At 42.5% G+C, this 27,691-nt stretch overlaps 2 protein-coding genes and 1 long non-coding RNA gene across 4 annotated transcripts; 2 read left to right on the top strand and 1 right to left on the bottom strand.

The window, feature by feature from the left end:
- The first annotated feature begins 1,165 nt into the window (after positions 1–1,165).
- On the top strand, positions 1,166–6,292 carry LOC135237876 (uncharacterized). The gene is made up of 5 exons (XR_010324951.1): positions 1,166–1,401; positions 1,521–1,889; positions 2,012–2,194; positions 4,817–4,875; positions 6,163–6,292. It is a non-coding gene; the product is annotated as an uncharacterized LOC135237876 (long non-coding RNA).
- A 3,415-nt stretch (positions 6,293–9,707) lies between these two features.
- Positions 9,708–17,447, top strand: si:dkey-195m11.11 (uncharacterized). 2 transcript variants are annotated; one of them, XM_064305409.1, is made up of 8 exons: positions 9,708–9,852; positions 10,987–11,037; positions 11,359–11,670; positions 12,350–12,667; positions 13,330–13,659; positions 14,637–14,761; positions 15,797–15,983; positions 16,231–17,447. In XM_064305409.1, the coding sequence occupies exons 1-8, from the start codon at positions 9,822–9,824 to the stop codon at positions 16,554–16,556; spliced, it is 1,680 nt and encodes a 559-aa protein (XP_064161479.1). In that variant the 5' UTR covers positions 9,708–9,821; the 3' UTR covers positions 16,557–17,447. The 2 variants fall into 2 exon arrangements, with proteins under 2 accessions (XP_064161479.1, XP_064161478.1); XM_064305408.1 differs by having other exon boundaries at positions 11,356–11,670.
- A 2,859-nt stretch (positions 17,448–20,306) lies between these two features.
- LOC135237872 (intermediate filament protein ON3-like) lies at positions 20,307–27,115 on the bottom strand. The gene is made up of 9 exons (XM_064305412.1): positions 26,491–27,115; positions 24,012–24,220; positions 23,723–23,783; positions 23,518–23,613; positions 23,041–23,205; positions 22,788–22,913; positions 22,294–22,514; positions 21,977–22,029; positions 20,307–21,718 (listed from the first exon to the last, which is right to left on the bottom strand). Exons 1-9 carry the CDS (start codon positions 26,947–26,949, stop codon positions 21,519–21,521), a joined length of 1,590 nt encoding a protein of 529 aa, XP_064161482.1. The 5' UTR covers positions 26,950–27,115; the 3' UTR covers positions 20,307–21,518.
- Positions 27,116–27,691: the final 576 nt, after the last annotated feature.

Here is a 27,691-nt window from a genome sequence, read left to right as displayed (position 1 = left end):
TGTGCGGTCATACGTTCAGACAGATGGGCCGTGGGTCAGACTATCAAATTAGGCCAGCTGACTCCCAGGACACAGGACCTGTGCTCCTCCCTCCCATACTGTACAGGGCTGTTTACCGCAGTGCCTTGTGGGAAATTCATCCACATTCACTTTCAAATACACATTCTGAATGGTTTTAAATTAATTATTTGAGAGCAAATAGTAATTATTTGTAGAATGCCCAACTTTAGAAGAATCAAATTTCTTGTCTTTGAACATTTTAAGATTTTAAATAAAAGCGTACTCTTTGTGTAACTGCTTTTAGACAATTTGATATTAATCTCAAGTTTTTACAGGTTACAGGTTGTGAATTTTCCTGTTTCCTGTTCCTGTTTTTTCTGTTGTTGCATTATTTTACAACATTCTAACATTAAAAGTTCATAACATTAAAATTTCATAAACTCTGCGATTTTGTAAAATACTGTAATATTTATTTTATTGTTTTTTATTGTCATTGTAATATTACCATGGGTATAAATAATGTGCATAAACATTGACAACTACACACCTTCATATCTGTGGGTGATTTTAAATGTCTTTAAATGTTAAGATGTCATATTCTAATGAGCTTAATATCATACTCTTTCTCCTTTTATCTGTAACTGTGCTACATAAGCATTGGATACAGTGTTAGGGTTGATATGGGAGTCAAAGCTTCCAAAAAGACACATTTTCTGTCAGGGAACAGACACACAAGGGGGTCAAACCTCCACAGAAAGAGAAATTATCTCCTTTAATGCGCACATGATATCCTTCAAAGGCATTCTCAGTCCAAACGAAAACACGCATTGACTGCAGAAAAATGAACTGTAGTCACTTTCACATGCAGTACCAAATATCATCAATAGATGGCAATGTGCAACCATCAAAGATCCTGAATGGTGCCGGTAATTCAGAGGGGTGAGGTGAAATGAAACCGATCTTTCATTTTAAAAGCGCAATCCAGACAGAGATGACGCATACATTTTTAAACTCAGAGAAAACAATTGTTGATTATCAGCAGCAAACAGTGATTCTTTTTTAAGGGCTATGGAATCAATATTAGGTATCAATATGGTTTAGGAAACAGCCACTGCTGGTTTCATTGATCAAAAATGAAAGCGTACTGTACATATGCACACTCAGTAATCTTGTTGCAGGTCTAAAGACCACCCCTTCAGTGTCAATCAAATTTCATGAAAGAGAGCATAAGGATACTCTGCTGAATAAGAACCAATAGATTCTCTTTTGCCCACTTATGGCAACTTCCGCTGAACAAAACTATAACCTTTAAACACAAAACTATGATGCCTCATTTTTACCAATGAAGGGCAGCGGATGACATCATGGAAAGAGTCTGCATTGCTCTGATTATGATAAATTGTGAGTAATGTAACAAACCCTACTCATTCCCTACGTCATTTTGCTTCAGTTCTGTCTTAATTTTAAGAGCATTGATCATTTTGTTCAATTGTTGCTTTTGTCATCCGTTTATCCTCCAGTGTCTTACAGTCAAGTCAGCGAGACATTCACTGAAGCAACTTCATCAAGGGTGGTCCAGCTTGGGGACACCGTTACACTGCACTGTGATGTGAAACACGATAAGGAAACCATGTGGCACGGACAACGCCACGGCAAAGTTCCATTTATCATCATTGCAGCCAAAGACAAAGATGGAAAACCAGGCCAGACTGAGACCAAATATTTCAGAGGCTATGACCCTCGATTCAGAACTTTTCCATTTCCAGCCAATAACTCGGTCTACCTGAAGATCGCAAACCTCACCATACCTGACCTGGGACTCTACTACTGCAGCACGAAGCCTGATGTACCGATGCTCACTGGACTTGGCACCATGCTTGTTCTTGCAGGTGATGATACATACATAGTGTATGTTCAAAAATGTCATCTGTAACTCCATAGGATTTTTAGTTTTGGAAAACAATGAATGACAGCAGCTGTTTTGCTGTGTGATTTAAAAAATTTTTTCCAGAGAACTGCAACTTCCCCGCCACAACGGTATCCAATGGTTCAGCCATACCAACAATTGCTCCTGAGGTCGAGCCCGGGGTTCGAGTGCACTGCTGGATCCTGATGGCCATTTTGATCCCAGTGTGCATCGTGGTGGGCGCCCTGCTCTACAGAGCCTGCCTCCACTGGAAGCACTGCAGAACGGGCAAGTTCTTTTTCAGTTTCAAATCAGATGATCAATCCATTCAGTTTCGATGAGACAGCACAATTACATTCCTTGTCTTTCCATAGGTTGTTGTTGTTGTTTTTGTTGTTGTTGTTGTTGTTGTTGTTCTTCTTCTTCTTCTTCTATATTTGTATGCTAAGAAAGTACATACACCTAGCAATTAGAACAAAGAAAGCTTACTGCTAACGCTAGTTCTGTGTAAATGATTTGTTTGCCAATTGCCTCCAGGTCTCCCACTCTGCATACAAAACTCATATATAAAACAAGGAATGTGTATATATATAGTGAGCTCCATAATGTTTCAGACAAATAAATATTAAAAAAAAAATTTGATTCTGTAATACACTATTTTAGATGTGTTATAAAACAATTCACATGTGGTTGAAATACATCTCCAGTTCTAAAACAATTCACATGTGGTTAAAGTGCAGATTCTCATCTTTCATTTAAAGTTATTTTTACACATTTTGATTTCACCATGTATAAATTACAGCTCTTTTTATACAGGTATAGGAGAGCCTAACCCTAACCCTAACCCTAACCCTAGCCTTGAATCTGGGTTTGAGATAGCCTTTGGAGTCTGTTATTGGCATTTGTCAACACAAGGACCAAAGTTATGCCAATGAAAGTTAAAAAGGTTATTATGAGGCTGAGAAATAAGAAAGAAATTTCAGAGACATAGACCAAACCTTTGACTTACCAGTTTGCAACTGTTACCTGTTTGGAACACCATTAAGAAGAGAGAGATCATTGGTGAGCTCAGTAATTGCAAAGGGTCTGGTAGGCCAAGGAAGATCTCTGCAGTTGATGACCGAAGAATTTTGACCATAATGAAGCAAAACCCTCAAACACCTGTCTAGGGGATCAGAAACCCTCTTCAGGAGGCAGGTGTGGATGTGTCAGTGACTACTGTCTACAGGAGACTTCACAAACACAAATACAAAGGCTACACTGCAAGATGTAAACTGCTAGCTAGCCAGAAAACAGGATGGCCAGGTTACAGTTTGCTAAGATGTACCTAAAGGAGACTGCAAAGTTCGGAAAAAGGTCTTGTGGACAGATGAGACCAAGATGCTCTTGTATCAGATTGATGGCAATAACAAAATGTGGAGGCCAAAAGGAACTGCCCAAGATCCAAAGCACTCATCTGTGAAACATGGTGGCGAGGGTGTTATGGTTTGGGCATGCAAGGCTGCCACTGATACTGGCTCACTTGTCTTCACTGATGATGTATCTGCTGATAACAAGGGCAGAATTAATTTTGAAGAGTACGGAAAGAAGAGGTGTACTTATCTGCACAAGTTCAAGCAAATGCTTCCAAACTCGTTGGATGATGCTTTATCCTACAGCAAGACAATGACCCCAAACATACCGCTAAAGTTTTTCAAACCCAAAAAACAATTTCTTGCCTGGAAAAGTCATTCACCCAACCTGAGTCCAATTGAACATGCTTTTCATATGCTCAAGTGATAACTTAAGGCAACTAGCTTCAGAAACAAGCAGGAGCTGAAGATGGCTGCAGTACAGGCCTGGACAGCATCACCAGAGAATATACTCAGCATCTGATGATGTCAGTGGGTCACAGGCTTCAAGCAGTCATTGCATGCAAAAGATATGTGAAAAGTAATAAAACATGACTACTTTCATTTATGTAACATTAATATTTGCCAGAAATTATGGTATACACATCCTTTTAGACCAGCAGATTGTAGTCGCCATTTCACTGGTTTCCCTCTAGTTGCATTGCACAGGAGCTCTTCCTGTAGCTGTGGTGCAGTTTTTTGTCAGTTTCCTCTGCTAGATAACAGAACATATCTGTCTATTGCCTCTTGATATTCCTGGACTTCTCCTGTTAACATTACTGCCCATCAGCTGGACCAGTTTCTGAGTGTGTGCTGAACACCACAACCGGAAATCTTAAGCTTCTTTGCAATTTCGGGGAATAACCTTGTTTACTTGGCTCAGTGGCGTCACTAGCTGTTGGAAGATGAGTTGTCGGGGGCGGGGGGCGGGGGGGGCTGTTGGTAGTTGTCGAAATTCATTGCCAGTCATTTCGGTGTCACCCCCTTCTGATGGTGTCACCCGATGCATTCCGCACCCCCCTCACCCCCCTAGTGACGCCTCTGACTTGGCTCCACACATCTTAGCCTAACTCTTTATTCTTTGCTGTATTTCTTGCAACTACAGTGCCTATTTTACTTACAGTACAGGCCAATGGTATTAGGCTACCTGTGGTTTTAAAAAAACGTATGGTAGATGAGATTTCAGTCAATTTGACTACCCCTCCAACTCCCGCTTTATAGATTTCCAATCATTTAAAAATTTGTAATTAAAAAATGTCATGTCTAAGATTAGTAAAACTAATCTTTTTTTGTCATTGTAGGTAGAAATGGAAAAAAGTGTTTGTCTTGGGCTTGTTATTATAAAGTTTTTTTTTCCACAGGAGCCCTAATACTTTTGGCCGGTTATATATATATATATATATACACACATTACCTTGCCTGTCAGTACTTGTTATGCAAAATGTATATTGTCAGTATGATGCTATGATTACTGCTTGATTGAATGTTTGACATACAGTAAATGCTTGTGTAAATTCAGGGTCAGAATGTTGTGAGGCACAGAACACATCCATGGATGGAAATACAGATGGAAAAGAGGTATTGATCACCTGCTATAATTTATACTCCTCACTCATATCATGCAATATTTTTCCTGTAATAATGATACCCATTATGTAGGTGATCGACACCTATAGTACCCTCCAAAATGATTCACATTCTTGATGAAGAAAAGCAAAACATATATAAAATAAATGAAGTGTTGAGTACAGGTGAAAAATATTCAAATTTAATAATTATTCAGTAGAGTCAACCAAAATAGCACTTTTCTGAAGTAATACGTTTATTTTCCAAAGTAAGTCACAATATTAATTGTATACTGAGTATACAATGCAGCTAATTTCCAGGAATTATTTCCAATTTCCGAGTGATATTTTGTTCAAATATCTATTTAATGTATTAAATAAATGTAATCATTTTGGGGGGTGGGGGGACACTGTGTGATATATTGTCAAGTGATATATTTTCAAAAACAATATTTTTATATTTTTACAATGACTTTTCATTCAAGGTTGAATTTTTAGGACAAGAGTATGTTAGGAAAGGTATGGTATGCAGTAAATAGGCATACGCAGTAGCACACTTAAATGCACTCAAGGGTTTGATGTGATCAAAGCTTCCACATTGAACAGGTGCCTTTTTTCATGTATTGCAGTGCAGAGCAAAGCCAGAGACTGCTGATACCACTATGCTGTATCAAAAACCATAGGAAGTGACACTTGTTCATGTGTTGCATGCGAAGTTAAGGTCAAAATGCATTCTTGCTAGACTACATAGAAGAGCAAGTGTCTACGTGTAAAATCATACGACAGCATTCTCTAAAAACCAATATAATATAATGCTAATGTAATGAGATATAAAATAAAATATAATGATTCCAAACTAAACACAATATCGCATAATAACAAATAAATCAGCCCGGGTATCTGTAAAATAAGTGAAATCCGTGGAGACAAAATTAAATATGGTCTAAAAAATAATTCAGGAGTAGTTTAAGGTTGAACATACAAAACCCTTCTGAGCACTCCAGCAGGTTTGTATGAAGGAACATCACTTCACAACTTCACATTACACTTTCCTGAATTAAGTTAAGACATGTACTGTATATATTGATCTTTAAAGTGCCAAAGTTTCATTGAATTAAGTAATCTGTATACTGTCTGTGTGCCATGCTATTTTCAAGCATTGTCCTTTTACAATTTGTTTAAATACAACAAAATAGAATAGATAGTCATATGAATGCCGTTTTCCAGTAAATGTAGAATTACAGTGAAATGATTGTTGAATTCTAAGCATATTCTTACATTCTGTTTTCATTCATTGCAGGAGGAAGTTGACCCAGAGGTGATTTATACAGCATTAAAAATCCCATCCGGAAAATCAACCCAAACAAGGCGAACGCTGGACACTGAATAATGCTGATAACTGTGGAAATAAAACTACTAAGGAGTTCTAACTATCTGTTACCTATTTGTCATTTATATGTTTTAAAAAAGATATTGTTTTCTTAGTATAATTATCCATAGGTAATATAATTTTCCTTCAATATATGATGTATATGTATGTGATGTATAGAAGCAAGCAAACAAAAAAACAAAAATAGGATAGGAAAAAATTATACTCTATTTCGCAGTTTTTTGACGACTCAAATCTGGGGAAAAAAAGTAATTTGTTATTTCTTACCGGCTTTTGGCAAGTATTGTTTTTGAGCTCAAGTGGCTAAAATGTACATAATTTATCATCTTTTCTGCCTCAGGACAGCGAATGGCACAATAATTGTCTGAAAGAAGAATAGGTCTATAAATTAGTGTTCTGTCTTGCCTTTGTGTAGCACACAAGTGAAAAACCACAGGAAATAAAATGTGACTCAAAGGAGAAAAACCTTCCACGAGTTCCAGCGAGGTTCTGTTTTGACTCATATTGGCTTCTTTTTAGTAGCCTCTGACTTTGAGAGATACGGAAACAAAACAAGATTAAACAAGATTAAACGGGTCTTTTGAAGCAGAGAAGACAGTATTGGTGTGCTGCAGACCTCGAAAAGCATCAAGATTGTTGTTATCTTCTGTGATACGTTCGGTTGGGCAGGCTCACCACAGAATACATTTTTTGTAAAACCACGAAGACCAGGCCTCACATCAGAATTTCCAACCACCACTGAGCTGCAGCAAGAATGCTAGAGGGAGACGAGTGACAGGATGTTCATCGAGACAGCTTCTAAAATTATGCAGTATCTGTGTACTGCAAACAAGGGCATTTACCTTTACAAGGCACCACTGCACTTATGTAGGGGAAAATCTTTTGCTGCATCTGGGCAAAACTGAAATAATCTAAAAGCTATACTTACCATGCTATGCTATTCTAAACTATAGTGCAGATTGAAATTAAAGGGGTAAAATCTGAAATTAGTTTAATACATATATTATGTCAAACCAGTTTTTAATTGTGTGTGCTTATTCATACCATTCATAGCATTTGTTGACTGTGTGGGATAGTGTGTGCGTTTTAATTTCCCAGTTGGATTTTTTGGCCCCTAAACAGCATAGTCTCAATGTATAGCTGTATCAACGTATAAGTATAATAACTGTATCTGCACTGGGCACAGAGTAATACATTACTAAACAGGGCATTTGATATGTCAGAGTGGAATCTTCTCGGGAGCCCAGTAAATATCCTGGCCTACAACCTCAACACCTGTTCAGCACGAACAACGAAAGAGCCGGGGTTACGCTTGGCAGCACTTCCAGAGCTTCCTGCGAGCTAAATAGCTGACGCAATTCCCACAGCAGCCATTTTCATACAGAGCGGTTTTGATATAATAGCACATCATGCATGCCTGTAGCTCCGCGGTCCTGATTGGTCAGACTGGCTCTGCGGTGGCCTTGCCTTTGACTGAACTGCCCAATCACGCGGAGGAGGCAAGGATGTAGTGCTGAGCAGCAGGAGTTCAGGAGTGCAACCGCCAGCCAGCGCTGAGGATGACACAACACGCACTGTACTTTTTCTTAGGTAAAATCGTACGATGAAATTTATCCATAACTAGTTGTCCTATGTATATTGTCCTTATATCAGTAGAAAATAGAATTGTGTACAGAGTTGATGCTGGTTTTGTTCAACCATACAATCTAATTATATAAACATTTTAAGTTCTCACATTCCAACTGCATTCGCCCTTTGACCAATAACCACCACCCATTAGCCTTAAAGTAATTAAGCAAGTAATGAAGTAGTTTAAATCAAGGTCATATTTTAATTATATTTGTGAAAACCTATCGTCAATGAGTTATGCTATTAAAGTCTACATATCTGAAACTGCACCATGTTCTCACACCTGTCGGTCGTTACATTTTATTGTTTGGGTGGATGCATTGTGGCTGTTTAAATGGGCTACTGGTGGCAAGTCATGGTCTTTACAGTTGCAATACATTGATAATGCTTTAATGTGGTCATATTTGGAGAGCAAATTTAGCAGAGTTTGTTTTACTTGGTTCCACAAGGAGGGACTACAAAAAAAAAAAAATATATATATATGTTTTTCATGACTTACGAGGATGAATAATCGGTGGGTGCTAAACAAAAATGCCTTTATATTTGTATGTATGTTATTCATGTAGAAATAAACAATGGAACAAAATATGTAACTCTGAGGGTTATCACATAATCAAATAGATGTTCAGTTTGGTCATTATTATGGGACATATGATTTTGTCACAAACCCATAATAATTTTCCATCAGACCAGTGTGAAAACCATTACCACAAATATGTGACATTACAGTAATGTCACGTATTTGCTGGATAAACTACTTGTTGTATGTACTTTGGATGTTTATCAGATTCTGTAGAGGAATCTCAGCTAATCCACATATTTTCCCTTAATCTTAATGGCACAAATATCATTCAGATAGGTAGCAGCACTTGAGAGATATGAAGACTACTCATTCACACAATGTGATCTTCGAAGACGGGTCTGCTTTGAGGTGGGTGTGTTACTGCTTACCACTGTTTTTATCTGACTGAAGGTAAAACTTTCTTTCTCTTGCCGTAAGATCCAGTCTGCCAGCCAAAGATATTGTTTATTTCTTTTCTTGGCCAGTCCTTGTGGCACTATTCAAAGACACAAAAAGGCCAATGCAGGAACACTTCTGACGAAGAACAGCATATCCCCACATCCTCTAAAATAATAAAGTAATAAAAGATGACAATTTAGCATAATTGCAGAAGGCCTTCATAAATAGTAAATAGGCCTGAATAATGTTGTAACACCTGGTTGGATCAGATGAAGTCTCTCTCAGCTGAAAACATACTGTTAACTCACAACAACACGGCTAGAAATAGCTGTACAAAATAAGTAATTGTACCTTACTGAACCCGTGTTCAGCAGTTGTCTACGATCATGAAAATGCACTTCTTGTACGTCGCTTTGGATAACAGCGTCAGCCAAATGAATGTAATGTAATGTAATGTAACACAAAATATGAAGTAGGCCTACAGCAGAAAACATTTAACATGTTCTGATTGTGTTTTACTGTGCATCTGATGAGCAGTGAGTGTTGTTCTGGCGCTAAATGCATGCAAGACGCCTCAATTCAGTTCTCTGAAGGATCTGTGGAGCTTAGCATGGTAGCTCTGTCACCTCCACCCCTCATCGTGAAGCTGTGATCGGGAGCGGTCTGTTTCGCTGCTTTTGTCTCTTTTTTTTACTCAATACTGCACTCTAGTGGTGTAAATACAAATGGCACACGTGACAGAGAGGCACCCACTCCAGCTGAGATACAGACACTTGCCTGCAGATGTTCTTTGCGGTTTTGTTTCTTGCACCAGTTCCCTGTTTTTCACAGCATCCTTTTCTTTCCACACAACTGTAATGCTTCCTGTTGTCACACTGCTGTTGTGAAACTGAGTTTCCCCCCCCCCCCTTTCTCTTTTTCTCTTCACTCTCACAGAGAGCCTCCCTAAGAACCTCTCATCTCCCCAGGATCGGCAATCATGAGCCCTCTGGCAACTCTCAGAATCACAGGTCAGCATTTAATGTAAATTATTATTATGCCACACCGCATAAACATATATGAATGTGTATGCCTATGTTTCTCTACTTGTTTACTGATTGTTTATCGGTGAGCGATCGTCTATCGGTGTCCTCCATGAGTTAAGCCAGGGGTATCGAGACATAGCCGAAAGGAGCCGGTGTGGATGCAGGTGTTTGTTTGAGCCCAGCACTATGACACCTGATTCATGTAATCAACCAATTATAGTATAGTCTTCAATCAAGACCTTGACAAGTAGAATCGGGCGTCTTAGGGCTGAGCTAAAACAGAAATCTGCACCCACGATCCGATTAGATTGGGCACCCCTGATTTCAACAGATCGTCAAAAAAAAAAAAATAATAATAAAATAAATAACTGCATTATATGTTGAGATTACATCCATTGAATATACAAACCAAGCAAGCATTTATTGGCTGGTAATGTGTATGCATTTAGTTTTTAAACATAAAAAAATCTTTTCTGCCAATTCGATTAACTAATCATTCATAGCTGAATCATTTCAGTAGTCAGATGTGACAAATTGTTTAATCAGCTGCAAGTCAAGCCTCATGCAAGTCAATAAAGAAAAGCCGAAACAGGAAGTAACCTGCAACTGACTCCTTCCTGTCAGTTGCAGATGACAGGCAGGATTAAATCAGAGAAATGCTGATAATACCCTGGGGCTCTACCCACTGCTCTTCCTTTCCAAGAAAGTTACAGCCAAACTATCTATAGACTGCTTTTATTATTTATTAATCCCTCAGATATTTTAATAATTTATGATGCCTCAGTGTAATTTTCCCAGGGCATAACTGTGAAAAGAGGGAAGTATGGGGAGAATTTTGAAACAGTGTAAAAACCAGTGAGTGCAATTTAAGAGGGGAAACCGCAACTTTGGATTTCTGTCGCTCATGATCTGATCCCTCGTGCAATACCAACTGCAGTTGGTTCTTTTTTTCCAATTATCTATGTATCTATTTCTGCCTGTCTGTCTATCTATCTGCCTGTCTGTCTAAAATTATTTTTTTATTATTAGTTTTTTATATCTGTGTTTCTGTATGATACTGTATTTCTGGACTGCTGCAGCAAAAGTAGTAAATTCCACTTCCTGTCTTTCACTGAGCAGTGTGTGGCATACTATTGGCTGCTGGCTGGGAGAAAGTGGGAGGGGCTGAAAGTGAGTATGCTCTCTCTTCATTCATTTGTTTTATTAGTCAGGGCGTATAAATTTGTCATCCTGGTACATACAATTGATCTCACAGTTTACATGTAGACAGCATTTGCATCCATGCTTCCAAGAAGTGCTGTCCATACACATATCCTGAATTTTAAAACATGATACTGCAAAATTTCACATATTCCCTTGCAAAACACACGAGAAATCAAAACAATTTACTTTTAAAAGGAGCAGTTTCCATGGCCAATGTTTGTATTTGGTGCGAAGCTTTGGCGTACTCAGTTTGATGTTTCCTCTGCCGCTCGTGTTCTGCTCAAGAAGCATCCGCAGGCTCTCTGCCGGTTCCCGCTCTGTCTTTCAAAACGCCCGTCAATGGCAGCGACATCAAGCTGTTCTCCACTGTGGTCCTTCTGTGCACCCCGGCGAAGGAAACCCCCTACCCCATCGTCCTCTTCCTGGGACGGGACACCCAGCCACGCACTGAATTGTTGTCTTTCAAGCTCAGCACTACCGGAGCGGTCCTGTTTAATCTCCCAGCTATGGCAGAAAATGAAGGAAACTTTGTTTGCTGGTATAATGTTAGCAGGACTGCAGAAACATCCGGATCCAGCAACTCTGTCAACATAATCATCGGTAAGTGAACTGTCCAAACAAGATACAACTGAATTCGGAGGAGGATTTAGAAGCATACAGAATTGCCTGTATGTCAAGCGCGGTTAAACTTTTGAGGAGAATTCAGTTGTGTTGTCTCATGTGTTTAACCCAAAGAGCTTAATTTCCCAACCCTTTACATAAAGTTTGCTGTTGCAATACACAACCTTCCCAGTGATATCTCAGTGCACAAATCTCACTTTGTGATCCTTCATGTGGCTTCACAGAATCCGTACCCACAGATAGCAGATCAGATTGTTATATTCACTGTATAGCTTATGGGTACAGTTTCAGGTCTATACTTGTGCTTGAATACTTAGTGACTAGAGCGGGAGCAAAGATTGATCTGAGCGAACATTTGTCTTTCATATACAGTGTATCAATTAGATTTCTAGGTTTTTGGCTTGAATCGATCGAAAAACTTGCCCAATCACTTTTTTGTCAAGTTAAGGAACTATGTCAATTGGGATTAATTAAATTTTGCTTAAGAAATCTTTGTATACGTAATAAAAATGTCATCCTTAATATAATTACTGTGCTTTGAAGGGATGCAAAGAATAGCAAGTGAAAATTGTAGAATGAAATTAGTCACTCTCAACCTATGGATCTGAATGGCTGTAGTCTGTTATGATTCAGGCCAGCCTGTTCTTTTTTTCCCCAGCCTCTATACCGCCCCCTACAGTTAGAGTTGTCCCTGACTTCATTCCTGTTGGTGGAGATTACATGGTGTACTGCAACGCCCCCAGCCAGTTCTTCAACATCACCCTCAGCATCTACTACCGCCATTTACGGCCGCCCGTGCCAGAGGAAGTGCAGCTGCTGGGATCTCTGGCAGTAGAGGGCGCCATTGTAGGCGTCGAGGCGAAGCGCACTGACATGCCAGCCGGGGCCAGGGTGGAGTATTTCTGCAGGATGGAGGTGTTTCACAACCAGCGCCTCTACAAGTCTCCCCTCTCCACCTCCGCCACAGCCACTGCAGGTCAGCGGCGCGGAAGTCTCGCGGTAGCAGCAATTTCCTGAATTTTTTTTGAGCGCACATTTCAGCAAGATAACAGAACATACTCAAACCGTGGTGGGGGTGGGAAGGGGGCGGGGGGTTGTAATTCAATGATGAAATGCACAGCACCAACATATACACAGAATTCAAAGAGGTACAACTTATCTTGCGTAACTTTCTATCATGCACTATAAAACAAACATATTTCATGTATATAATAAATAAATATGAATACAGAAATTTAATTAATATATATTGAAATGTGACATTAGCTTCAATTCACGTTTTGCTGTTGCATTACTTGTCAAGTATTAAACTCACAGTAGCTTACTTGACAAATAATTGCATTTGATTTGATTAAAGAGGAAGCTGGATTTTTTGAAGACTGATACTTACGGTTCCCATTTTGCATTCTGTTAGTCTGTTTATCCAGAACTATTGTAACATGACTTTAAATGTGAGGTGGATTTTAGATTCAGATTTAAATGCTTCTTATGCTTATTTTGTGCACTTAGATGTGTGACTGAACAGAATGCTACTCCTTCCTTTATAAAATCTCAATCTGGGCCAATACGACTGCGCAAGCCCTCATAGACTGTTGCATTATGGGGTTTTTTTTGTGCGACTTCCATTTCCCCTGCCAGAGGAGGCCCCTGTGCGCCTGGTGTCCGCGCTACCGGGCCCCGAGTGTGCAGGAGAGCTGCAGATGCAGGTGCGGGGCTCCTGGGCCCCCGTGTGTGACGACCTGAGCCAGCCGCTGTCCGCCAGGGCCGCTGTGGCCCGTGTGGTGTGCCGGCAGCTGGGCTGCGGTGATGTGGTGCTCACCAGCTACAAGTCAGTCCCCTCCAAGGGGGTGCAATTCCTCATGGGTCCAGCAAAGTGCAACGGAACAGAGGCCCAACTCCGGGAGTGTTCCCTCAACGCCTTCCTAAGCTCATGCTACCGGGGCATGCAAGTGGAGGTTGTCTGCTCAGGTATGCGCGTACACACACACACACACACACACACACACACGCACATGCACAGACACACACACACACACACACACACACACACACGCACAGACACAGACACACACACACAGAGTTTGTACATGCAAGCACACAAACACACATACAGAAACACACTCCCCAACTCACACATGCAGTTTCCACACGCAGAACCGCATGCGCACACGCACATGCATGCACGTGCACACACACAAACAAATACACACGCAGAAACACATTCACACACACACACACACAAGTTTGCATAAGCACATGCACACATACAAACGCACACACATGCACAGACACACACACAGTTTGCACACGCACATGCACACACAAACATGCACACATGCACAGACACACAAACAAATGTGTATACGCACACACACACACACACAATTGTCTATTCAGGTAGTGCTCACTATCTTCTTCATTGTACAACCACCGTGTATAAAAAATAACCAGTCCTCATTCACCTATTCAGATCAGGGGACGGTCCACTGTCCCCATTATGTAATACGAGACCAAGGCCACTGCTGCTCAGCAAAAAGAGCCATTGCTAATACTTCATGATTAATGTCAAGGAAACCTCGGACGGTTTTTGAAAATCACTTTTTAGTTTAGTTTAGCTGAAAGTGAAGGCAACACGCAAAATAACTGAAATACCGCAAAGTTGCACTGACCTGCCACCCGAGTTTGAAAATGAGCCATGTAATCCGAACTCCCTGCCATTTGAGGAAGCTCAAATTACATCTGGTAGGCTCTTAAAGGCTGAATTAGCATTGCTTGTGTCGCTGCGTTGCTATGGTCACTTGCCTTAAATAATGGCGCTTATCATTTGCATGAATAGCACCATGTAGCAGCGTATCATATTGCATCATGAATTATGCAGTTTCTATAAGCCATTTGACAACTTGCATTCCCTGGTTGTGTCTCTGTCTCTGTCTCTGTCGCTGTAGCCTTTCTCCCACCTCCAGTGCTCTCAGTCAGTGGTCACGGTCGCGTTTCCAGTGTTTACGTCTATGAAAAACATCCACTGGAAATATCCTGCACGCTGATTGCACAATGGCTGAGGGGAACACAGGTACGGTTGATACGGCGTCACCGCCTCCTGAACGGAATGCACGCCGTTTACAGTAAGAGGCCAATCCCCCTTTCTTCAGCCAAGGCGGGGCTGCATCGGGCGGCTTGTTTTTCAACTTCTTAAGGGTTTCCTTGTTCCTTCTCCAATGCTCCAATGTACTTCATCATACACACATTTATAATCTATTTAATTATTACTATTAGTTATGAATTGTCTTATAACTGTAGGAGTCATTACCCACAGCCATTTACACACTACCTGCATTAATTAGTACAGGTGGATATTTTACTACAAACTCAGGAATTCAGCCAAAGGCCTTGTGCTCAAGGGTGTAACTGTGGAGTTACTAATCTAGTTTCATTATTCTGACAAGGCACCAGCATAACATAACACTGGAGGCATACAATTGCCGGTTATGGGGCATTTCTTTGACAGAGAGGGGTATTTTTTTAATCAACAAACCGGCCAAACCAGCAGGACCGCCATGCCTCGCAAACCCACTTTCTCTGTGTTTTCCCCATCTCAAGACGAATGGGTGCGCCCATACCTCAGAGCAATTCGGCCAGAAATAAACCAGCAGCACATGCATCCGACATGAAAGATGGCCTTACAATACAGAACAAGCGCATGACTTGTGGTCCAGTGGGCTTCTCTGGTCTCAGCTTTGCAATCTTTTCCTGCGTCATGTGGTCATTATTGTGAATGCATTGATTGTTCTGTTGGAGATATACTGTGACAGCCAGACAGATAAGAGGTTGTGACAGTAACCTGCTCAGCTCAGGTACATTGCACTTTGCTAAAGAAGAAGATTTTTGTCTTGCATAGTTGCTACATATAGAAATTGCGGGTGACCAGCACCTGGCAGAACCCCCATGGCCTGCTTGGGGATCTGATGCGGCTGTATTTATAGTTTGAATAACATTGCAAACTCACCAAAACTAATGGCTTTACATTACATTACAGTGAGGGGAAAAAAAAGGCTAAGAAAAACATATAGTTTTCTTTCACTGGAATTTCCCTGGGACCCTCTCTCAGATTAAGTTGGTGGAGGTCACAGACGGGAGGATCCACAGTGGCTCGAGCGTGGCCCATGGTGCGTCCCTGACGTGGGAGCTGCAGCCGCCTGTGCGCCCTGGAAAGTACGCGTGCTACGTCACCTTGTACGGCTTCAACCTCAACACCCAGTCCGGCCTGAGCAACAGCGTGATCGTCACCACTGGCTGTGAGTGCCTTCGAACCGTCGTCCCCCTAGCGAACAGCAGCTCGGCGTTACAGAAGCCGGTGGCGAGTAGAAACGATATAACACCAGTTTCCCAGGGTTGACGATTATTTCTAAATTTGCACCGCCGAACGCTGGCTGCAGTTAGTAGCTTTCTGAGTACTGTCCTGCTCAATAGTTATGCTGTGAATCTGAGCAGTCATTTTTGTTTTGTCCTTTTTTGTCTTTCATCCTTGCTCTTTCCCCACAGCCTGGAAGCCGCCAAGTGCTGGGCTCATTGTCGGAGCTCTTCTCGCCGCTCTGGCTGGAGCGGGGATACTGGTCTACATGTGCGTCTTTCGTGTGACGAAAAAGGGATCGCAGGAAAATACAGCACCTCAAGAGGCACGGGTAGAAATACCTGTAACTACACCATGGACTGGGGCGGAAAATACCCCAGGGGGCAACACGGAGAACCCTCAAATTAGCACAGAGGATCCCGAAACTGCCCCGGGGAACAGCACGGAGAATCCGTTGACTACTCCGGCGACAAACACAGAGAACCCCGGATTCTCCCCTGGGGAAAAACACACATGATTTACGGGATTTCACAGGAACGGGAATGTTTTTCAAAATGGCCACGTCAGTGTATTTCAATCTACCAGTGTAGTACAATGTAATGCAATGTTTTTTTTTTGTTTCATCACGATTTGTTGGTTTAGCGTTGTCTAGTTACGCAGACATCTTTCACACAATTCTGTTGTATCACTCTTTAAAATATTTTGCACATTATTTTAGACAGGCTATCAATTAAATTTAAATTTTATATCGGTTTTACCTTCTCGTTTTTTAATTTTATGTCTCTTTTCAGCATTTTAATTCTTGCTTTTATCTTCATATCACCTAATTCATTTTGATGTCTTTCAAGTGTATCTGCTGCAGTGTGTCCATTACTGGAAAAACACATTGAGTGCACTGTATGACAAGAGTGTATAAATAAAGGTTTTTAGCTGTTATTTAAGAGGTAAAATTTGATATGATTTTTTTAAACCTCTGATGGTGTTTATATGTCGATGGACAATGTTCCCCAGTTAGCTTCATGCTTTTTGTTTTTTAGAAACCCTCCCAGAGCCTCCTTGGTGTCAGGAGTTTCCCTCTGCAGCTTTTTTTTTTTTTTTTTTTGGAGAGTACATTACAAAGCAAGTCTCAACTTGGATGAAACTGGACAAGTGGCCACACATACCAGTGTGAAAGGGATTAGGTTCTTTTGCACTAAACTGTTAAAATGCACTTGCAGAAGTTATCTATGGGCAAATATCGTTTTTGAAGTGGATCTTTTTTTTACATTTTTTTTTACTTTGACAAATTATGTATTTATGGTTCATATATGTATAGGGAAATGTATAAACATGTTCCTTAAATAGTCTTTTCAGCTTAGCTCTATTTTAGGGATACAATGCTATTAAATAAAAATAAAAATAAAAATAATCTCCCCCCCCCCCTCCTGATTTCCTCTATTATTGCATATTTGTCGCACTGAAAGTTCAGATCTTTAGACAAAATGTCAAAGGGAACACAAATTACAGAGTCTACACAAAACATTTTAAATGATCATTTAATTTATTTAATAAAAACATTAAAGAATTTGTTGTCTGGGCAGATGATGCACGGATCTACTTTGTTCTTGCCCCCTGCCCGACGGGCATTGCACCCGATCCCTACCCTGAACCTTGTGGATGGTGGGCCCACACGGTTTTCCCAGCTGAGATACATGGGCTGCCCGGCCACCAGGCACTCGCCTGCGGACGCCACCCCGAGGCCTGCCTCCAGGGATGGGTCCCGGTAGCCCTATTCCGGGCAGGGTAAACCTAGTGTCGTAGTTGTTCACCATAGTTAGAGGTCGATTGGATCATGTTCGTCTGGGTCCTCACCCCAGACCTGCTTGCCTTGGGAGACCCTACCGAGGGACATGTAATACCCCCGATGACATAGCTCCGGGGATCATAAGGCCACGATCCAAAGTTGGATCCAAAGGCTGGCCTGGGATCACCTGGGGATCCACCGGGATGAGTTAGCGGAAGTTGCTGGAGAGAGGGACGTCTGGCTGCTCTGCTTGCCCCTTTGCCACCGTGACCCTGACCTGGATTAAGTAGTTTAGAGAATGCATGGATTAAGGAATTTGGTCATCAGTCCATGAGCTGAAGCTGAAGTGTAATTGAGTTATGCAACAAGACAATGATCCAAAACGCAAAAGCAACTCCACATCTGAATAGCTGAAAAGAAACAAAATTAAAGTTTGAGTGGCACAGTCAAAGTTCCACCTTGAACCCAACAGAGATACTGTGGCTGGACCTGAAATTATCAGTTCATGCTCAAAAACTGGCCAGTGTGTCTGAATTAAAGCAGTTCTGCAAGGAAGAGCGAGCTAAAATTCCTCCACAGCAATATGAAGGACTGATATGAAATTATAGGAAGAATTTAGTTGCAGTTTAGTTGCTGCTAAAGGTGGTGCAACTGGTTACTAGGTTTAAGGGGGCAATGACTTTATTTACACACAAGTGATGAGATTGATAACTCTCATTTAATAAATGAAATATTTAAAAAAATCTGTTTTGTGTTCTCAGATTCCCTTTGCCGTTACCTAAAGATTTGAAACCATTCAGTGTGAAAAATATCTAGAAATCAGAAAGGGGGCAGTCTCATTGACAATCATAAAGAGATTCCATTGCCACAAAGCTGGACAATGATTTGGATGGAAAGGACGGAAGGATTTAGAGCTCACATACATGCAAAGTTTATATTTACAAATAAACAAGGTACAGACAAACTTAGTAGAGACAGTATTACGTTGAACCAATGGTTTAGCTTGCTTGGATAAAAAGTAGGCAAATGCCTGGACAATATACTGCCTAGACCTTGTTGCAAAAAGATACCCTTAGACAGCACATCTGCTGTATAAGTAATTTTAGTAATTTGGAGTTTACCCCATTGTATTTGCATCGTGTGGATACTAACAACATCAGCTGTGCTTGTTGACCATTAACGCCAGCACCGCCATTTCTCCTGATTTTCCAGCTTCCAAATCACTCCCATTCTTTTTCCTATCTTCAGCTGGAGCTCTTTCCTGTACCCTGAAACCCAACATTCATATGTGTAATTGTGAATATACACTACAAAACTAATCTGTAATGCATTCATTCTCTACAAACGTTATGTTGCTGCTGTTAGAACTGAAACAATATCAAACATCTCTGGGCCCTTTAAATAGGCCCACAATTACTTTCACCTGGGAACATTCCAATCAATCAATCAATCAATCAATCGATCGATCAATAAATCAATCAATCAATCAATCAACCAACCAACCAACCAATCAATCACTCAATCAATCAAGCAGTTTGCTTTCAAGAGTTTATAAAATGTGAACTATCCTTTTAGCATATAGTAAAATTACAACGCACATATATATTTTAGAACACATACAAAGTGGTACCCCTCTCTACAGTGAAGGCTACTCCTTCAAATTCATCTTTTCAAACTTCTGGAATATTCCTGAATGCTCACTTTTTATATTCAAACATTTTATAAATGAAATTATATGGGAACAGATGTCTGTATATCTTGAATTCAGTGCTTAATGTATGACTTTATTTTTTATTTAGAAAGATGGAAACACTTTTGAACAGTCTGTGTTCCCATCTTCAAAAGGCAAGGACTTAAAGATCATGCAAGTACTCTAGACTCTAGACAACATAAAACATTTGCATCAATGAATGCCATGATTTGGTTGGAAAGTATTAGGGCATTTATTATTAATAAATGTAATGTCATAAACCATTTCTATTATATATACAATGGTCACCCAAAAAGAAAGGGGCTGTGTATTAAAGGGGCTGCAATTCCTACATGGTTCACGCAGTGTGGATGAAAATACCAAAAAATCTAAGCTGAAATTTAACCTCACCGTTTCATCTCAAATCCAATATGCTGGAGCACAGAGCCAAAACAACAAAACATGTGTCAATGTCTAACTATTTATGGACTGAACTATATATTTGCCAGCTGTATGTATTCTGATACAGTGAAGGGTTACTATTCAGTGTGCTGAAAATCTAAATCTGAAAGCGATGTTTTGTTTATTGTTGATTGAATTTGCATAATACGGCATGATTTATAACTCATTTGTTTGGAAAGTAATGTCAACAATTTAATCTTTTCATTGTACCATTGATTGTACTATTATAAATAATGAATATCACATTGAAAATCTATATCTGTGTCCATTACTTTCATGAATGTCAACTAAACTCACTGTGGAAAATGTCAGACAAGAAACAAGACAGCACATGAATGCAGAACTCAGATTTATTCAGGTTTTTGTTTCACCTTGGTGTGGCAGACAGTTTAACAAAATCTGGTCCCATCAGCGTTTTTGGTATCAAGTACAAAACAAAACCACAAGAAAAACCTTTTCGAAAACCCTTCAAGGTGTGAACCCCATTTTCCCTCCAAGACTGGGTATAAACTGAGAAGCCCTGAATTCAAGCCTGGGGGTTTGCACGCACCTACTGCTGAGCATTCTGGCTCCTTGGAGGGTGTGTGTTGGAGGGAAAGGGCATCTTTTTTTCATCGTCTAAAGGCTACCTTTGGAGCTCAAAACAGAGATATAAGGACTGGAGTGAAAAGGTATCCAGCAGCACCTTAGCGTCATCTCATTTGTTAGCCGCCTGGGACAAGTGTACTCATATTCTCTGCGTTTCTCTCTAATGACTTTTCTCATTAGGAAGGACTTTCTTGAGTAATACAGTTAAACAAACTGTAAAACAAACTGTTAAGACTGTATTAACAGACTTACAGTCATAACCGTTGCAGCCAGTCGGTGAGCAATCACGCAACAGCGCTGTGTGCTTTCTGAGCAACAGGCAGGTAGTCCGACTAAATGACACACAGGAGGGGATTGACAAGCTTTCATCGTGGTCAGTTTGTACTAGTCACTTTTTTCTGTTTGAAATAGTTCTGAAGGAAGACTTTTTCAGCAATGGATGGCGGAGTAAAATATATATACCACCATATTGCACGCATGCTTTAGAATCAGTTAGAGAGAATAGCAGATGCTGGCATATGTTGATCTGGAAAACTGTGCATGTAGGTACAGGTACCGGTAAGGGCTTTGCTCATTCCCATATCTCTACAGCTGGAATGCTGACTGGGAAATTTTGGAACGGACTAATTCAATGCTCACTGATGATGTGATTCACTGTATGTGTTCGCAATAGGATCACTTTCTTTAGGTTTTTATTTTTTTTCAAAAAGCTTATATTTTTGCGAATCAAATCATCAATTTATAAAAGGAAGTCCTTTATTCTCTTGGGAATGAGCAATGGTTGGAGGTGATACACAAGGAAAGAGTGGGGGAGATATCTGAGCTGCACACTGAGTTCCCTGGATCGTTGGATGCTAATGCTCGGCAGTAGTATTTGCACCTGTAAGGATTAATATCTGAGGGTAGGCAGTTGGGTCTGAAACAAGGTGCACAGGGAGGGGGGCCACGTCTGATTTCTAAAACATCCTGGAGGATCTGGTGGTCATCGTGGAGGACTTGATGATGCTTCCACCGCCTCCGCCACCACCGCCCATGCCGTAACCGCTACCACCCCCGTAACTGCTACCACCCCCGTAACTGCTACCACCCCCGTAACCGCCTCCGTATCCGCTGCCGTAACCACTGCCGCCGCCGCCGCCGCCACCAGCAGAGTAACCTATGGAGGTCACAGAGAAGGGTCAGCTCAAAGACAGGCAGTAAATTCAGCAATCCCAATGCTGTTTCACAATTTAACAGTTTTGTTTAGTCATGTTCGACCCTAACTCTGTTCTGAAAGTCATACAAATATATTATCTTTGAATATTTTATTATTTAACTTTAACTACATTTTTCACTTAAGGAAGGTGCTGAGCTCACAGAGCAAACTGGACCAGGCACTGTGTGGGGAATCAAAGAAGAGAGGGGAGTTACTCACTGCTTGAGGTCTGCTGCACATGGATCTTTGCAGCTGTGCCTCCAGTGTTCAGCCTGTGGAGAGATTGTAACAGCATCGTGAGCTTCATGTGATATGCTATCAATCGGGCGATGTTGGAGAAAGCTAGCGTCAGCCCGCCTCAATAGCCCGAACAACCTGCTGTGAAGCAGAGGCTAGTGGAGAGCGTCAATGATTTAAACACATCTATGGTAAGACCGTAGCCTGAAGGGAAGGAGCCAAGGAAGAAAACGTGAAGCTACTTCAACAAAGGCTGGAGCTTTAATCATCCCATCTCAGCCCCTGCAGTTACGCCTCACCTGGTCTCCTCTCCTTCCAGAAGCTTCCTGTAGGTGGCGATCTCGATGTCCAGGGCCAGCTTGACGTTCATCAGCTCCTGGTACTCGCGCACCTGGCGGGCCATGTCCTGCTTGGCTCTGTGCAGGGCCTCCTCCAGGTCCCGGACGCGGGCCTTGGCGTCCTTCACCGCCATCTCGCCACGCTCCTCCGCCTCGGCGATCTGAGCCTCCAGGTTGGCACGCTAAGGAAAGCGAGAGGACGGATGAGTTTTTGTTTTTTTTCAGTACGATGTAAGCTTTTGTCAAAAGGAGTGTATCGTGTTGATGCTTATATTTCATTGTTTTCGTGGAATTGGATTGGGTAACTGTGTAATTGTGACTCGCGCAAAAAAAAAACCTCACACACACAATTCCTTGCGATGTGCTAGGCCAATGCCGGATGCTTTATTGTGAAATTCTAGGGAAATGTATCCGTGGTACTCATTTCACATGGAGGCTTAAAATGGCCTTCTCACCTGTCCCTTGACGGATTCAATCTCGTTCTGCAGGCGGCTGATCATGCGGTTGAGGTCGGCGATCTCGGCCTTGGTGCTGCGCAGATCCTCACCGTACTGCCCAGCGGAGGACTGCATCTCCTCAAACTGGAAGGTGGAGAGGGTTGGGGTGTCAAGAAAAAACTAAATAAATGGGCCTCTTCTAAGCTTGTTCACTTTTACAATTCTACCAGAGGAAGTTCAGAAATGCTGTCTCTTCTTCAGTGCCACTCACCTTCTGCTTGTACCAGGTCTCGGCCTCGGCGCGGCTGCGGTTGGCGATGTCCTCGTACTGGGCGCGCACTTCGGCCACGATGGAGTCCATGTCCAGGTTTCGGCTGTTGTCCATCTCCACCACGACGGAGGTATCCGTGACCTGTCCTTGCAGCTCACGCAGCTCCTGAGAATGCAGAAAAAAATACTTTTTAGACCACTTAGCATTTTTTTAAAAACTCTCAGTGTTGTCACAATGAATCTCTTCCAGGATAAGCAGAGACTGTCAGAATCCTCAAGAGCAGTGCATTCTGGTCATTTTGTGGAGATAATTAATCTAGAAGGGCTGTTCTCATGGTTAAAAATTCTTACACTCTTAAAATATCTGATGTATCATCATTTCTGAAAATTAAGAAGTTCTTGAGGTTTTTTATTATCCAGAACCAGGCTCTCATCTCTGCAGACTCGAAAACTTTCACACGCTTATCAGACAACTTACCGCATCGTAGATGGCCTTGAGGAAGTTGATTTCATCCTGAAGAGCATCAACCTTAGCCTCCAGCTCTACCTTGTTCAAGTAAGCGGCATCAACATCCTAGTGTGGGAGAAGATAAGTTCACTGTAGCTTGGAACTATGCAGTGTCAATGTCTAACTATGCACATATACAAAAATGGTTGCTCAAGGAAAGAGGTTCACTTCTTACTTTTTTGAGCAGGACAAACTCGTTCTCTGCGGCAGCACGCTTGTTGATTTCATCTTCATACCTACAAAGCAAAGTCACAGATTAGGACAGCGATTTAACTCTTCAAAACTCTGGACTGTGGGGGGTGCTCAGCAAAATGGAAACCACATGTTCCCCCTTGCACCATACATTATTTTTTTCCGTATTTCACCAGCAGATGAAATACAATCACAGCAAGGAGCAGCAACAGCCTTCTGGAAGGTATCTCTCTGAGGTGTCATGGATCCGTGAAGGCAGTGTGGACACTCACTTGTTTTTGAAGTCCTCCACCTGGCCCTGCATGTTCTTCAGCTCTCCCTCCAGCTTGTACTTCTCGTTGCCCAGGTTGTCCAGCTGTCTGCGCAGGTTGGCGATGTAGGCCTCGAACATGGCGTCGATGTTGGAGTGGGTGGTTTTCTGGTCCTGGAGGAGGCTCCACTTGGTCTCCAGCATCTTGTTCTGCTGCTCCAGGAAGCGCACCTGTCGGGGAGAGGACACACAGTGAGAGGTTGCACCTGAATCAATTTGATTGGCTGCGCAATCCCTTGCATTCTCGACCCACTTTGATTCCCTGGATCATCGAGGCAGATGGGAAATAAGTTCCTTTTGGACGTCATCATCAAGTTGTATATAATACAAATATTTTGTAAAAAAGGCGGATTTTATTTGTAATGATTTTAGATTTGAATGAATTGGGCATTTCTGTGGTACTGGTTAGCTGGCACACCCTCAACAGTGGGATTAACCAGTTATCCCCCCCATTCTGGTGGTTGCTTCACTGCTACAAGTGGCAGCAATGGTGTTGTGACTCAGTGGTCTGACTCATATCCTCTGTTTGGGTGGTAGACACAGAGCCAAATAAGTGTTTATGTCTAGTACTGTACTGGCGCAGTACTGTGTACATCATTCTTTTCAGAAAAAAAAAAATCCTCTCAGTGGGTACACATGGGCAAGGGCTCTTGCTGTGGTTTTCCACACCTGACACGGTCTTTTGTCATGGCTTACGATAAGTCCCAACAATGGCGACTTCTTTGTTTTCTTATTAATGCCCTCTGGGGTACTCATGGGGGAAAAAAAGTGTTTGATTCGTACCCTGGCACAGGGCTTAAAACAAAGACGCACATCTGTTATACCATGAAACATTAATCAGATGTCTGCTCCTCTTTCAGGCGGTTTTAGATAAAAAGGTTTTCTGTGAATGCCGGTACCAGCACAATGCTCAACAGAGAGCCATTGCAGCCAATGAGTTTACACGCCAGTGCCTTTCTTCCAGTTTTCCGAGTGCAGGACGGGCGTGGCTGAGAGCGACGCTGACCGTGCAGATTGCCGATAAGGCGCAACCGCCGCTTTGTTCTAGCTTGCAGCTAGCGCTTTGTTTTCTTTGCAAATTACGGGTGTGTCTTGTGTACTTTAGAGTACGGATGAGAAAATGAACACGTCTGTTTCTTTCCCAGTGGGCACTGTTAAGCACAATCATCCTGCTTGGCTGCCACTGAAAATCTATGAGCATTCAAATGCAAGCATACATTTCAGCCCCTATTTTCCCAGTGAACATTGCTCTTAGTCTGCGGTCATTGGTGTGCTGACAAGGTAAAAATGCTTCTCACTTATCATCCACTGAATGCAGCTTGCAAGTCTGCCTCTAAAACCATGCAACACTCATCCCTGAACAAATTCAACATTTACCCTTAACTTTGACTTAAAAACAAATACAAATACTTAATTTTTTTCTTAAAACAATAATTTAACAACAATAATTTTACAAAGGTTTGTTTAGGAATAAAGGCAAAACAGAGCACTTGTTAAAAAAAGTTTTTGAAGTACAAGTGACATTCACTTTCACAAACTTTCACATTCACAACCCCTTAAAAGAGTCGGTTTTTGGAATGTTTTTTTTCTTCAAAATTTACTGTTCTACAACTCCATTCCGTTAAGAACATTCTAATCGCCTATCTGTGAGTAGAATTTGCACCTTAAAAGGTTAATGGCTGAAACCAGGCATTTGGACTTTGAACTCATGCCCACCTCCTCCCCCTCCCCCCGGCGAGCTGTTACTGTTATGCACGGAACAGGCTGGTCCCCGCCCTTGTTTAGAGAGCAGTGGCAGTCGCACTATGTGGCATGGGCTGGGCTCCTCGCTCACCTTCTCTGACCCAGACCACAGAGGCAAGGGGTGCGCGTGGTACCGGCAGCACGCTGTAACGGGAGAGGCTTTCGGGTAATTAAAACGCAACACAAGGAGGCCGTTTCCTTTGACGGGAGGCCAGCCTCGGGTTGCCATTGTCGCGGGGGGTCGATAAAGAGATGGGGAGCTCGCGCGTTGCCTCTCCCCTTTCACGGACATTTTCAATGTGCGCAGCCCAGCGAGGGCAAAGGGAAACTTTTGGGCTTTACCGTCACGTAAATGCAGCGAACGCGGCAGTAACGGAAAAACAGGAACGACGAGCCGCAACGAGCGGATCGCACTAACGCAGACTGCGCGCAGGAATGCAGCGTCAGCCAATGAAAATGTACCGTTCCTGAAATGCGTCACGCCGTTCAGTCACAAGGCAGTTTTGGTAGGCTCACGAGATCACATCATACCCATGCAAGCATCCACTGTACTTAGATGATTCCCGGTGCAGTTTTAACTCCCTAATTATAAGGTACATATGGGACACACCCGTGGCCTGCCTCCACCGGTTCACTATCATAGTCTGTCATGCCGTGGATGCTGTTCACCTGCTTTTTGCTGATGGGGGTGGACTCACCTTATCGATGAAGGTGGCGAAGCGGTTGTTGAGGGTCTTGATCTGCTCCTTCTCCTGCGTGCGGACGGTCTGGATGTTGGGGTCAATCTCCAGTTTGAGGGGGGTGAGCAGCTGCTGGTTGACGGTCACGGCGGTGATGGGGGCTGACACGAAGCCGCCGCCGCCGCCGCCACCGAAGCCCCCGTAGGCTGAGCCGTAAGCTCCGCCGCCGCCGCCGCCGCTGCTGTAGCTGCTGTAGTTGCTGAAACCACCACCGCCGCCGCCGCCGCCGCCACCGCCCCCTGAGCGCCGCACCATGGAGCTCATGCGGTTGCTCCCTGGGGCGGCAAACATGGACTGGCTGGAGTAGCTCCGCGAAATGCCGCCGCCGCCACCGCCCATGCCGCCGCCGCCCATGCCGCCGCCCATGCTGCCTCCGCTGCTGTACGTACTGAAGCTTGTGGTTCTCCTGCTACCCATGACTGCTGCTTCTTGGTGAGGGGAGTGTGAGAATAAAGGCTGAAAATGAGAGGAGGCAGACAGAGAGCACGCAAGCTCAAGCAAATCAGAGAGAGTGGACCTGGAGGAACGAGCTACCTCACGAAAGAAGAGTCAAATCCCTCTGTGAGCGACTCTGTCCCGGGACGGGCCCCTTTAAGTCCTTGCTTCTGGAAGGGGGCGGGGTCGAGACCTGTAGAACGCTGCTACCTGCGGATCTCTCTTCACTCTCGCTCTCTGGCCCCTCCCCCCCAGGGCAACTACTGCTCCCGGCAGGACCCGCCCATCCTGTTGGGCAGGTAGCGAGAGTGAGTGAAAGTTGATAAGCTGGGACTCTTCCAGGTATAGGGCTCGCCTGGGGAAAGGGTGTTCAATTTTTTTTTTTTAAACTACAGCTAACACCTGAAGGCATTTTTTTTCTTCTTATTCTTTCGTGATTGTTTGGCTCCATAACTGAGGATTACTATGGCTTTAAAAAGTCAATCAGCGAAAAGTGCCTGAAATATGCGTCACAAGCACTCAGACTCTAATACCCATAACAATGACAATTTTGAGAAAAGAGCAAAGAGTAAAGCTGTAAGTTTTGGTGCTACATTTTTTTCAAGATTTCAGCTGCCCTTCTTTTTCTTTTTTGGGGGGGGGAAATTTTAACGGCAAACTAAAAAGGCGTGGGTGCTCAGGTACGCTGCATTGCCTGCAGGACGGTCCCTCCCCTGAACTGTCT

This window comes from Anguilla rostrata, chromosome 13 (genome assembly GCF_018555375.3).
Source record: "Anguilla rostrata isolate EN2019 chromosome 13, ASM1855537v3, whole genome shotgun sequence".
NCBI classification, from domain to species: domain Eukaryota; kingdom Metazoa; phylum Chordata; class Actinopteri; order Anguilliformes; family Anguillidae; genus Anguilla; species Anguilla rostrata.
Note: the sequence above shows the minus strand (reverse complement) of the source record. Positions and strands in the feature narration are given on the sequence as shown.